This window comes from Oncorhynchus keta, chromosome 19, assembly GCF_023373465.1.
Source record: "Oncorhynchus keta strain PuntledgeMale-10-30-2019 chromosome 19, Oket_V2, whole genome shotgun sequence".
NCBI lineage: Eukaryota > Metazoa > Chordata > Actinopteri > Salmoniformes > Salmonidae > Oncorhynchus > Oncorhynchus keta.
This window is the reverse complement of record NC_068439.1, coordinates 61,837,036-61,849,876: the sequence shown is the minus strand read 5'-3', so window position 1 is coordinate 61,849,876 and position 12,841 is coordinate 61,837,036. Positions and strand designations below refer to the sequence as shown.

Genomic DNA, 12,841 nt, shown 5'->3' with positions numbered 1-12,841 from the left:
ATGAATAAGATGCTGCACTAAGACGTAACGTAACTTTGACATCTCTAGAACACGAGTCATGACGTGAGTGAACACAGTAGGGCATATGCAGTATCTTACAGTACAATAGTGGTGCATCCAACACATGGAAAAGTGAACTTGCTTTATTAGGACTGAGAGAGAGAGAGAGAGAGAGAGAGAGAGAGAGAGAGAGAGAGAGAGAGAGAGAGAGAGAGAGAGAGAGAGAGAGAGAGAGAGAGAGAGAGAGAGAGAGAGAGAGAGAGAGAGAGAGAGAGAGAGAGAAAGGGAGTGAAAGAGAGAGAGAGTGAAAGAGAGAGAGCATGAGAGAGAGCGTGAGAGAGAGCATGAGAGAGAGCGTGAGAGAGAGAGAGAGAGAGAAAGAATGAGAGAAAGAGATGCCATGGAGATGCTTGGTCCTTGGTCCGGCACCACACCTGGCTTACATATCCTCATCCCAACAGAATCACAGAGGGTAGATTTATGTTTCACCCTTTAGATTAGTAAGACAATGTCAGGCACACTCCTTCCCTCTCTTCATCCATCCTGCTTTAATACTGTACAGCAACCAGGTGGCCATTAGACATGTAAATACACTGGGCTATAAAACATTTGCCGTCCGTGGTGAGTGGTTAAAGTGAGGTGTCAGAGTATGTACGGTACCAGCTGCATGCTGAATGATTAATGACAAGCCCTCTCTAAGAAATACACATGAGCCTTCCTTCCTTGAAGCAACTTAATCAGTTCCATCCGGACACATTCACATTTCCATTACTGAAAACAGAGGAAAATGAGGTCTGGGTACACATCACAAAAGGATTCATAAGATTACAGATCCCTCATATGATGCACGAGCTTCGGGCTGCATGCGGACATGTTGATGTGCTCCCCCAGTCTTTAATTGTGTTGACTGAACTCCCATAATGGCTTTGTGTCTTGGGTAAGAAAATATATTGAATTGTGGGTTTATTCAGATGCAGACAAGAAGACACTAGGTTACACTATTTGTGATCATGGGTGAGAGTTGACTAATTGATCTTTGACAGTGGGAATGCATTAAATTCAAAACTCCTTGAGGAGCTCTGTTAGTCCATTTAATCAGATTAACTACAGGCTTTGGACCAATGCTCATGTTGTCCTTATCTGCTCCACCTCTCTAGAAATAAGACTGTTGGTTGTCCTGTGGGAGACATAGCACTGGTATCATTGGCTGTCCCCCATCAGGAGAATCATGTTCCAGTCTCTCCCTTAAAATTGACTGTATTGTAAGATAACATTGTTAGCATTGATAAACATTGATAAAGTGGTGTCTAATACCAGTGGGAGAATGGTGTCTGTTGCCAAGTTTTTCTGACTCTCCTTTAGATGTAGAAATGTTCTACAACCCACCACAATTACAACAGATAAATGGAGTTGATATGAGATACTGTCTTTTATAACACAGTCAATCAATCTAGTATATTTTAATTCATACTGGATCTCTTTCTGTTCTAGATTCTGGCCATTCTCAATTAGACAGGTCATACATTGTAGCACCTGCAGCCTGTTAGTGTCTGGTGGCGATGTCTCAGGCCCAGAGTGCCTTCTAGGCTTGTCCTGGAACTTGAGCCCCTGCTTAATGTCATAAATTGAGGTCACTTATGCTCATAGAATTGTCCATTTCGGGTCTGTGCGCCAGGAAGGCTGGGAAAATTGCACCATCAGAGCAGACTACACATCTGCATGTAACCTCAAGGCTAATACCATGTCTCCCAGGCACACACACACACACACACACACACACACACACACACACACACACACACACACACACACACACACACACACACACACACACTGTCAGGATTTGGCCAGGGTTGTTCCGGTTTTTGGTCACTAGATGCCCCCATTATGCCTTTTGACCTTTTGTTTTCCCTTGATCCCCATTATTATTTGCACCTGTGCCTCGTTTCCCCTGATTGTATTTAAACCCTTTGTTTTCCTCTGTTCTTTGCTCTGTGTTTGTATGTTAGCACCCAGCCCTAGTACTCTGAGAACTCTTGTTTATCCCGGTGGACTCTCTTGTGGAATTCTGTTTTTTGTTCTTGTTTGTTTTGTTTTTTTGAGTATCTTTTGAGGCTTTTTGTGCTTTACCTTCCACCTTGTGGATTTACCTTTTTTGTCTTGGAGGATTACCTTTGTTCTTGTAGGATTCCTTTTGAGGTTGTGGAGTTACATGTTTTCCTGAAGAACTTCATTTTTTACTTCATTAAATACACCGTCTCAAGTACTGCTGTGTCTGCCTCATCTTCTGGGTTCTGCCGACTATTCGTGGCTCAGTTGGTTAAGTGACTGTTTCTCACTCCGGAGACCCGGGTTCGTAACCGGGTCCTGACACACACACACACACACACTGTTACCAAGCTGTCACAGACAGTGTGTTAGCATCTGGGGACCAAAAACACACAGCAAGGCACAGAATACTGTATGTGGGTCATGCTTTGATGCAAGCCCAAATGTCCAGTATTTTTATACTCTGTCGGCTGCCCCGATATGTTAGGAGGAGCCATAAAGATATAACCATAACAAAATTATGTTTATGTCCCTCTCCAGCTTGCTAGAGCATGGATGTTGTGGTATGCTGCCTCAATGAGAGAGAGAGAGCAGATCTGGGAGGAAGTTGAGCCCAGGCAGGGAGGGAGGCCCAGTAAGAGTGGGTGCAGGTTCCTGGGTGGATGATTGATGGGGTGTGTCTGCTAGTAAGGTTGACAAATGCCCTCACCTGCCTGGCTTATATAGGTCTAAAGTGAGTGGAGATGGAGAAGGGGTGGGAAGGGTACGGTTGTTGTGAGGCAGGGGAGTATGTTTAGCTGAGGTCATTTTCTATTTCCATCCTGGCGTATCCAATGGTCTCTCTCTGTATGGGTTAGCACACGCCTGTGAATGCTTAAGGGTTCAGTTTACTCGTGCATTTTTTGCCCAAGCCTTCGTATGTTTACTTTACAAAGACAGTGTATCTAAATATTGCGGGAAACTGACCTTTTTTAATCATTCTGAAACTACATCATGTACAATGTTCCATCATAAATGTGAAAATCTAAGCTTTGAGTAGCACAGGCAAAAGTACCATTAAAATCATGAAGAATTAGCTTTTTAGGTTATCGAACACGTTAGCACCTAGACTGAAGTGTGGAACAGCATACGAGGCCCATTGTTGCTCAGTACTGTTGGCATTGAGTTTGAGTTGTTAAATAGGGCAACTGTAAATAATAAAACCCCTCTTACTGTAGATCAAAGCAACTCAACTTTCCTTTAAAAAAAGTGTTATCTCTCTCTTTCTCTCTCTCTCTTTCTCTCTGGAAAGTAGAAGCATTCACAATACTGGAGGGGACAAAACACACACACAAACAAACACAAACAGGCAGGGAGAGAGAGAGGCAAGAAAGCCTTTGTATAAAAGTTCTGCTTCCTCACTGAGCTTAGATGAGTTCCCCTTTAATTCTGTCCCAAGTGGTCCCTTCCAAGGCCACTTGCAGTGAAAGTTCTCTCTCTCTCTCAAAACAAGGACTAAATGGGATAATTAACCTTCCACATTTTCAGTTGGCACTAAGTGCAAACGCTTCAGAAAATTACAGTCATCAGTGGCGTAATGCATGACGACGATGACACTAACCATACTCCTGGCTCCTACTCCACACACAGACTCTGTGCACGGGTGGGCGGGAGGAGGGAGGGAGGGATGGATGGATGGAGGGGTTGATGGGGGTTGAAATGTTGCTAATGAGGATTGGCCTGGGTGTGAAGGCGTTAGTAAGTCAGGGAGACAGTTGACTGTGGACAATGCTCTCCGTCTGTTAACAGCTTAGTGTCACAGATATAGAGGGAAAGAGAGAGAGGATAAGAGAAGAGAGAGAGACAGAAACAGAGAGTGAGACATCATTAGTGATGAAAATTCCACCAAGACATTTAACTTTCGTTCGCATTTCTTGTCATTTTAGGATTCTTGAAAGATGGGACGATCTCATATTTTTCCCCCAAATATTTGTATTCATAACATTTTAAATATATATTTTGATAGACCAAAGTACTGTATCAGCTATCACACCTAATTATTGCATTTGTTTATAAAATGCAACTAACTGGATTCATGTCAACTCTGTCAGACACCATAAAAGGCATTTCATTTTTAAATGTATTGTTCAACAAGTGTTTTAAATGTCTTGATTGTTTAATCCTAACATTACATTATTCAAATATGTAATACAGGTCTCGAAACATGTTTTTATTTTATAGTGCTATGTAATGCTCCAGGGCTAATTTTGTTAGCATTTTAGTTTTTCTAGATTCAGAGCATAAAACAACATTTTAAAAAACAAACATTATCTAGCACAGCAAATACTGAAATAGTTTAAGCATATGTTATTTTTCAAATAAAGGGGGATGTTAAGGGCGTTACCCATCAGTGACAGAGTTGACAACAGATACTTAAAATATACATATTTTTGCCTCTGAAAATAAAAGTTTAATGCAAGAATTTGTAAAACAAAGAAATGGTTCATTTGAAAATCACCCCAAAAAAGAAACATTCGATCAGATCTTTCAGAACTTTGATGGAGTTGACGATAGGCAGAAATCTTACGGAATCGTATTTTTCATCTTCATTCAAGTGGTACACAACATTTTTGTTGTTGTTTTTCCTCAGTTGCTTTATGACTTTAAAACCTAATTTAAATAAACATATTTGAACCATTATTCACATGCTATCTTAATCTATCAGGGAGCTGGAGTTAATAGTTTATGGTTGTGACCTTGGTGATTTCAACTTTGTTTGTTTAAATGTATCAAAAGTAGAGAACTTTACAAACCATGAGTGGTTTTGTTGTACTACATGTAATGAGGACATGATGGTATACAGTGCATTCGGAAAGTATTCAGACCCCTTTACTTTTTCCACATTTTGTTACATTACAGCCTTATTCTAAAATGGATTAAATAAAAATAAAATCCTCATCAATCTACACACAACATCCCATAATGACAAAGGGAAAACTGTTTTTTAGAAATGTTTGCAATATTCAGACACTTTGCTATGAGCTCAGGTGCATCCTGTTTCCATTGATCATCCTTGATGTTTCTACAACTTGATTGGAGTCCACCTGTGGTAAATTCAATTGATTGGACATGATTTGGATAGGCACACACTTGTCTATATAAGGTCCCACAGTTGACAGTGTATGTCAGAGCAAAAACCAAACATGAGGTCAAAGGAATTGTCTGAAGAGCTCCGAGACAGGATTGTGTCGAGGCACAGATGTCGGGAAGGGTAGCAAAACATTTCTGCAGCATTGGAGGTCCCCAAGAATGCAGTGGACTCCATCATTCTTAATTGCAAGACGTTTGGAACCTCCAAGACTCTTCCTAGAGCTGACCACTTGGCCAAATGGAGCAATCAGGGGAGAAGGGCCTTGGGCAGAGAGCTGACCAAGAAGCCTATGGTCACTCTGACAGAGCTCCAGAAGGACAACCATCTCTGCAGCACTCCTCCAATCAGGCCCTTATGTTAGAGTGGCCAAACAGAAGCCACTCCTCAATAAAAGGCACGTCAGCCCGCTTGGGGTTTGCCAAAAGGCACCTAAAGGACTCTCAGAACACGAGAAAAAAGATTCTCTGGTCTGATGAAACCAAGTTTGAACTCTTTGGTCTGAATGCCAAGCGTCATGTCTGCAGGAAACCTGGCACCATCCCTACAGTGAAGCATGGTGGTGGCAGCATCGTGCTGTGCGGATGTTTTTCAGCAGCAAGGGCTGGGAGACCAGTCAGGATGAAGGGAAATATGAACGATGCAAAGTACAGAGAGATCCTTTATGAAAACCTGCTCCAGTGCGCTCAGGACCTCAGGCGAATGTGCACCTTCCAACTGGACAATGACCCTAAGCACACAGCCAAGACAATGCAGGAGTGGCTTCGGGACAAGTCTCTGAATGCCCTTGAGTGGCCCAGCCAGAGTCCGGACTTGAACTCGATCAAACATCTCTGGAGGGACCTGAAAATAGCTGTGTATGGACGCCCCCCCCCCCATCCAATCTGACAGAGCTTGAGAGGATCTGCAGAGAAGAATGAGAGAAACTCCCCAAATACAGGTGTTCCAAGCTTGTAGCATCATACCCAAGAAGACTTGAGGCTGTAATCGCTGCCAAAGGTGTTTCAACAAAGTACTGAGTAAAGGGTCTGAATACTTATGTAAATGTGATGTTTACATTTTCTAGTTTTAATACATCTGCTAAAATGTCTAAAAACGTGTTTTTGTATGCTTTGTCATTATGGGGTTTTGTGCGTAGATTGATGAGGAAAACAAACAATCAATTTCATCCAGTTTAGAAGAAGGCTGTAATGAAACAAAATGTAGAAAAAATAAAGGGGTCTGAATACTTTACGAAGGCACTATAGCTGATCCTGCTCATTCCTGATTCATTTAGGATTTTAAACAATTCTGACGGAGTTCAGATCTCTGAACATATTCTTTAGGAATCACAGTTTTGAGATAAATATTATTTAAATTCAGAGAGCACTATTGTAAGAAACTTCATAAGGCCCTTTTTCAGTTAATATGAATTATTGCCTGTTTTAGGAGAGTTCGACGTTGGGATCCTTTGCTCTGGACAAGGGCATTTCAGAGCATAGAGCTGACATGGAAATGAATAATATTGAAAATATTTATAAAATTCCAAAATTTCAATAAAAAAAATGTTTTATAAAATCAATGACATTGCAGAAAGCTCCTATATACATTTACATTTACATTTAAGTCATTTAGCAGACGCTCTTATCCAGAGCGACTTACAAATTGGTGCATTCACCTTATGACATCCAGTGGAACAGCCACTTTACAATAGTGCATCTAAATCTTTTAGGGGGTGAGAAGGATTACTTATCCTATCCTAGGTATTCCTTAAAGAGGTGGGGTTTCAGGTGTCTCCGGAAGGTGGTGATTGACTCCGCTGTCCTGGCGTCGTGAGGAGTTTGTTTCCCTCCTCAGTGGTATATGTTTGCCCAAATGTTTGCCCAAATAATGCAAAAAAATTGTATTTCTTTTTTCAATAAAAAAATGGTTTTCCCTGCCAGAAAAGGATTGTCCCGGTTTTCAAGAATCCCTGCATTACTAATTTATTGTGCTAATGACAGCTGTAATGATGTATGATGTTATAAATGACATTGCAGAAAGCTCCTATATCTGTGACCAGATGCTGTACTAATGGTTTTAGGCCTTTTGCAGTGTGTACCAATAGACATAACATTTGTGGGTGGTAGTTAATAGCTGCCCCCCCCCCCCAAATATATATATATTTCATTAGCCCACTGTTGTATACAGTCCTAAAATGTTTTGCATGTCAGCAGTCAAGTTGATGCCCTCACATTCCTACGTGTGCTCTGGTTGTATTTAGAATTACTGGGAGGAGACTGTTTTCCGTCATCTCTCATGAATTTATATTTTTTACTCTCCAGAACCATGGCATCATTTAGATTTGTAACTGATTCATTTACAGCAGGATGTAGCCTTCATTTGAAAAGGACACAGCAATTAAGCAGCATCTTAAGTCGGTCCGAAATCACCTGACCTGCCATGTTCAATCTCACATACATAACCCTCTAAATGATTTGGATGAGATCCTTATATCAATCAATTAAAGAACATATTACAAAGATTAAGATTATGGTCCTTCTAACATTTTGTGTAGAATTGATTCTCTATGCCCCCCCCCATATAAACCTACCAATCTGATCAAATGATTAAATGGGCTCACCATCTGAACAAGCCAAACTTGGCACAGGACCAGTGAACACAAGGACTGCTCGTTCCCTGCTGCCAACAGATTTTTGGGCTCTTTCCCTGTAAATTATGTTTATCTGTGTTTGGACGAAAGGCTATTCTTAGTCTGATTGGCCCGTTGTAAAGGAAAGGGAGGCAGACCTCTGGCACTAAGAACTCTATGTGTCTCGTTGGATTATTGAGGATGATTAATGGTATGTCTCATTGATCAACCAGATTGAAATGAAACATAGTGGAAAAGGGGAAGGTTATTTATCCGTCCACTTCCTTTAGTTCCTATTTAGGGGAAGTAACCCTGAGTTATTTGACGATTGAGAATAGTTCATATTGTGGAAGCACTGATATTTTCCTCTTAATTGTGGTTCTCCTCCTGGCAAATGACCCAGCAATGACAGAGAATAGATGTCCCTTACTTCCATCCATTTTGTTTTGGGATTATCTGTTTGATTTCCCCCAAAAAGGTAGACTGTGACTACTGCAGAATCAAGCTAGTTAAACAGGCATTATCTTTGGAATTCCTTTTCCTCTCCTTCCTAAAGGATTATTTAGGGACGGGTGTTGTAAATTAGCATTAGCTATACGCACACGCACACGCACTCTCACACACACACACACACTGTGGTCCCTATTCAAATCAACCATAAAATATGTTGATGCTAATTAAACATTATCCTAGTCACATGAGAAAGCTCCAACCCAACCCTCTGACCTAGAACTGTAAATAATATGTAATTTAGCTTTAGATCCAGGGCTGTAGGTGTGTGTGTGTGTGTGTGTGTGGGGGGGGGGGTGTCAGGACCTGTATGAGTTGGCGATAGAAAGGGTTTGGTTCAGATCCCCAAAGGCACAATGAGTTGCATCAGTCTCAGCCATATATATTTCAAGCTTATTATTCAACCTTAGCCTAATTGACTGAACAATGTTTTGGGCCATAAGTCAGTATACATAGTGTTACTCTGCTGCGTATGAATTCATACTGTATTTTAAACTGCCTTTTCTCTTTGATCTCCCAAAATCCTGTCTTTGTGAATTTTCTTTGTCCCAAGTCCTAATATGTGTGCATGTTTGCGTGCGTGCATTCGTGCCTCTGCGTGTTCTCTCTGCAGGTACGTTCGTGTCTGCCTTCACGGTGCTGTGCGGAGCGCGGACAGACCTGCCTGACCGCCACATGTGCTGTGTGTTTTGGCTGAACATCGCGGCAGCCTTCATCCAGATCCTCACAGCCATCGTCATGGTGGGCTGGATCATGAGTATTTTCTGGGGCATGGACATGGTCATCCTGGCAAGTAGGTGTCTCTCTGCCTTATGCATTTCCACGTGATTGAGGTAACTTCAGAAAGTCTATGTGGATTAGGTTTATTATTGTGTATCAACGGTCTTTACGGGACATTTTCAAGGAGCCCATCACAAGACAGGTTAGAAAAGGTCCAGAAAGGTCATATGGGGACCCCGCACATGAACTGAACACACATGTACTGAACACAGAGTTCCAGCTGATGTCAGCAGGGATGCGTTATAAGGTGCCTAGATGCAGGCGGAACAGATACGAACATTCCATGAACTAATGCATTTTTGTGTGGGTGGGGAGGGAGTGTATGATGATGGTGTTGATGGTGTTGTTTGTATGTTGCGTCAATTGATTTGATGTATTTATGTGGAAGCAGCAGCACTCTTATTGTCCAAGTCAACGTAGATAATAGCATATCTATGTTCATGGGCAGGGTTAGGAGTTCTTCTTGACCACAGGAAAAGCTCCTGGTCCTGTTCATGGAGGGTTGTGTATGATATCCTCTCTATACACTTTGCAGCCACAGCCCCAACAGACAGGTTTTTACATGTGGTTTGATGGGTGCTGTAATTATCCCTCTCTCTCTTCAACGCTCACTGCAGATTGAATTGCGTAGCTAAAGGCACTTCTCTGAATGTAAATGTCAAAATATCTCCATCTCTTTAAGAGGAAATGACCAGAATAGATATATTGGCTCACATTGTGGATGTGATACTTGGCATATAGATCCCGCTCTTCCGCTTGTACTATCTTGTGTCTGCTTTATGTTATCACTTGAGGCAGTTTCATTCAAATGAACCATGCTCTATAGCTACAGAGTTCTCCCCATTGGTTCCACTGATGCTTCTCAGATTGGCTTGGATTTCATTAGTAGAGTTCTCTCTCTCCATGCCACATAAGGGGATGGATTCCTTTGAATCGTGACAATTGCTATTGTTCGCAGAGAGCAGGCCTTTGTCAGGATTGCAATGTGGTATTAATTGCTGTGAGCGTGAGAGGAACACTGTTGAGCATATTTGTGTTGTTATAATTAATCCTGTTATTGAATTTAACCACTGAGCTCCGGATCTTGCCTTCTAACTAACTTATCTTCTTTTCATATCGAAGAGGGCTGTTTTCAACAGTGTTTGTTTACTACAGTAATCTTTCTCTGGACATTTTCTAGAACATGCTGTTCCACTGTGTAACATGCAGCTTCTCACAGTCTAATTATGAATTGTTCTCATGTTTCTTCTCTCTGTTACTCCTCCTAAATGGATGAAAGTTTCTGATGGTAGGTACTGCATGCATAGTACTACACAGCTGCCTCGTCTCACTCGCTGTCACCATTGCTTTTTCCTACTCCTTAAACTCTCCATCTCCGTCTTTTGTGCCTGTGCCTCCATCACCTCCCCTCTGGCTGTACCTCACACTGTTTGGGTTTGATGTCCTCCGTCGTGCTCATTATAACGCTCCCCTGAATGTCCTCATCCCTGTCCCAGTCCGAGCATGCTTTGCAGCTTGCATCGTCACAGATCAGCGAAGACACTATGCTTCTGAGCTGTTCTGGATCTGCAACTGAGATCAGGACTCTGCCTCAGCAGTGCATGTCTGGGAAGAGTTCTCTAAAGGATTTTCCAATAGTATATATTAAAATGTAATTCTCTTATATCTTAAAGTTTCACTTGGAAACATTATGCCATACTCAGTTTACTCAGGTTATTCAGGGGTCACTTATACCCCAGGCCATTGCACTCAGTTTATTCAGGTGATGTGTAACCTCACTACGCCCTCTCTCTCATCCAGGCTATAGGGATCAGAGGGTTCCCCAGCAGGTTTAAGGCTGGCCCAGCCCAGCTCAACGTGAAGCCTTGATGTACAGTTGTCTCCTATCGCAACATCCCCCTGGGGGAGAGCCAAGGCAGGATGATATTCACAGGCTTAACCCCACCCTACCTACTGTACCATATCGCTTACTGCTACTACTGCAGCTGCAGCTCCACTTCACAGCTCAGTGGTAGAATGAGGAGCACGTCAACATTGATGGAGAGGTGTTTTCTACATGTGCCCAAAGTGTCCTGTGAAGAAAATAACAGAATGAATTATGAATATGTGCCAACTGTATGTACAGTACTATACCGTGTGCTAAGGACTATCCATCCTGTCTGGGGCACTAATTCAGTGTTCAGGGGTCTTTATGAAACAAATAAATGTGCAGTTTATTCCTCTGTGTATGTTATCAGCTGTTCAACCACACTCTTATTATGACTAGTAGACTTCAGTAGACTGAAGATGGTATCAGTGCCTGTCAAGTCCGCCAGGATTGTATAGTATGTGATGTTATTAATGGTCCAATGCCGCCGTTTTTATCTCAATATCAATAATTTCTTGGTAACAATTAAGTACCTTACTGTAATAGTTTTCCATTAACATGGTCAAAAAGAAACAAAAAGGGCTTCTTAGCGAAGGGCAATTACTCAAGCAAGAATTCCACTAGGACTGTCTGGGAGTGGTTTGAGTAGGGAGGGGAAAACTGAAAATGAGCTGTTATTGGCAGAGAGGTTTGGAACTCTCTTTCTTATTGGTCTATTAACTATTTTAACGCATGGTGATGTCACCATGGAAGGCCAAAACTCCATCCCACCAAAACAGGCTGACATTTCAGGCAGCCATTTCAAACAGCTCTTACACTATAAGGGCATTATCATAATTCTTACAAATTCACAGTATTATTCCAACCTCATAGTGTGGAAATATATATAAAACACAGACAAATCTCATTTTTGACTGCACTGGGCCTTTAAAACGTATGGCATATGGAGATGCACTTGTTTTACATCGAGTAATATTCTGCATGGATACCTTTGTATCGTTTTTCAGATATGTCTATCGTATATAAAGACTACTCACATCACACGCACACACATTTATAGCCTTCTGTGACTTTTGTACTACTATTTAATGGTTGTTGTTTCTGTTGTTCAATGTCAGTGTATTGTTCAATCATTCTGGGCCAGTTGCCATAGATACTGTCCATTAATTAAGTGTCTGCGTGTTACACATGGAACTAAAATGAATGTAATTGGTTATTTTTGCCTCGTGCAAATGGCAGGAGAAGAGTGAGACACAACTACAGCGACCAGTTGTGCTGTATGATCCATTTAAATAGTGGTATTTTTAAGCTAGAAATAATAGAAAAGTGGAAAAACATAGATGGTAGCATTGTTTTGAAGACATCTATTTTTTAAACACGTTTATTACAGTCAGTTCCCTTAAATAGACCCAGGCGAGAGCTGACAGGAGCGTGAAAAAAGTGTCAGAGGAATGTAGCTAGCAGTCGGCCAGATATTACATTTTGTTCAGATGGATACTTTAAAGTTATGCAGTTTAATCTTGTACTTTGTCAAGATTCAAGAATGGAAGCATTTGTCAGTGGCTTGTGTTTGAAGAAGAGTGTGTGATAAGTTTATTTCAGTATTACGGATAACAAAAGTGTAAAGAAAAAGATTTAGCTCCAAACATTGATATGTCACATTTCATGATCCCTGCACTTGAATGCAATGGATTGTGAAGAATATAAAATCCTCATTGGAGACTGAAACGACTTTCACAAAAGGAGATATTCAATGTATCTGTGACATTTAAAGACCACTTCTAACTGTTCAATTATTTTACAGAATAAATAAGATGATTGCAACAAAAAGCTGTAATATCACATTGGTGTACAGAATATCAAATATAAGTGACACGCTCAATAAACAAAGTATGTG

General features: G+C 41.3%; 1 protein-coding gene across 1 annotated transcript in view; it reads left to right on the top strand.

Annotated features, from left to right (window-relative positions):
* Window positions 1–12,841, top strand: part of LOC118398625 (protein stum homolog) — a 34,206-nt gene extending 21,365 nt beyond the window's left edge. Inside the window, exons 2-3 of the mRNA XM_035794153.2 lie at window positions 8,911–9,090; window positions 10,878–12,841. Coding sequence (XP_035650046.1) covers window positions 8,911–9,090; window positions 10,878–10,912 — 215 coding nt within the window. The 3' untranslated portion in view covers window positions 10,913–12,841. The remainder of the gene's footprint in view (window positions 1–8,910; window positions 9,091–10,877) is intronic.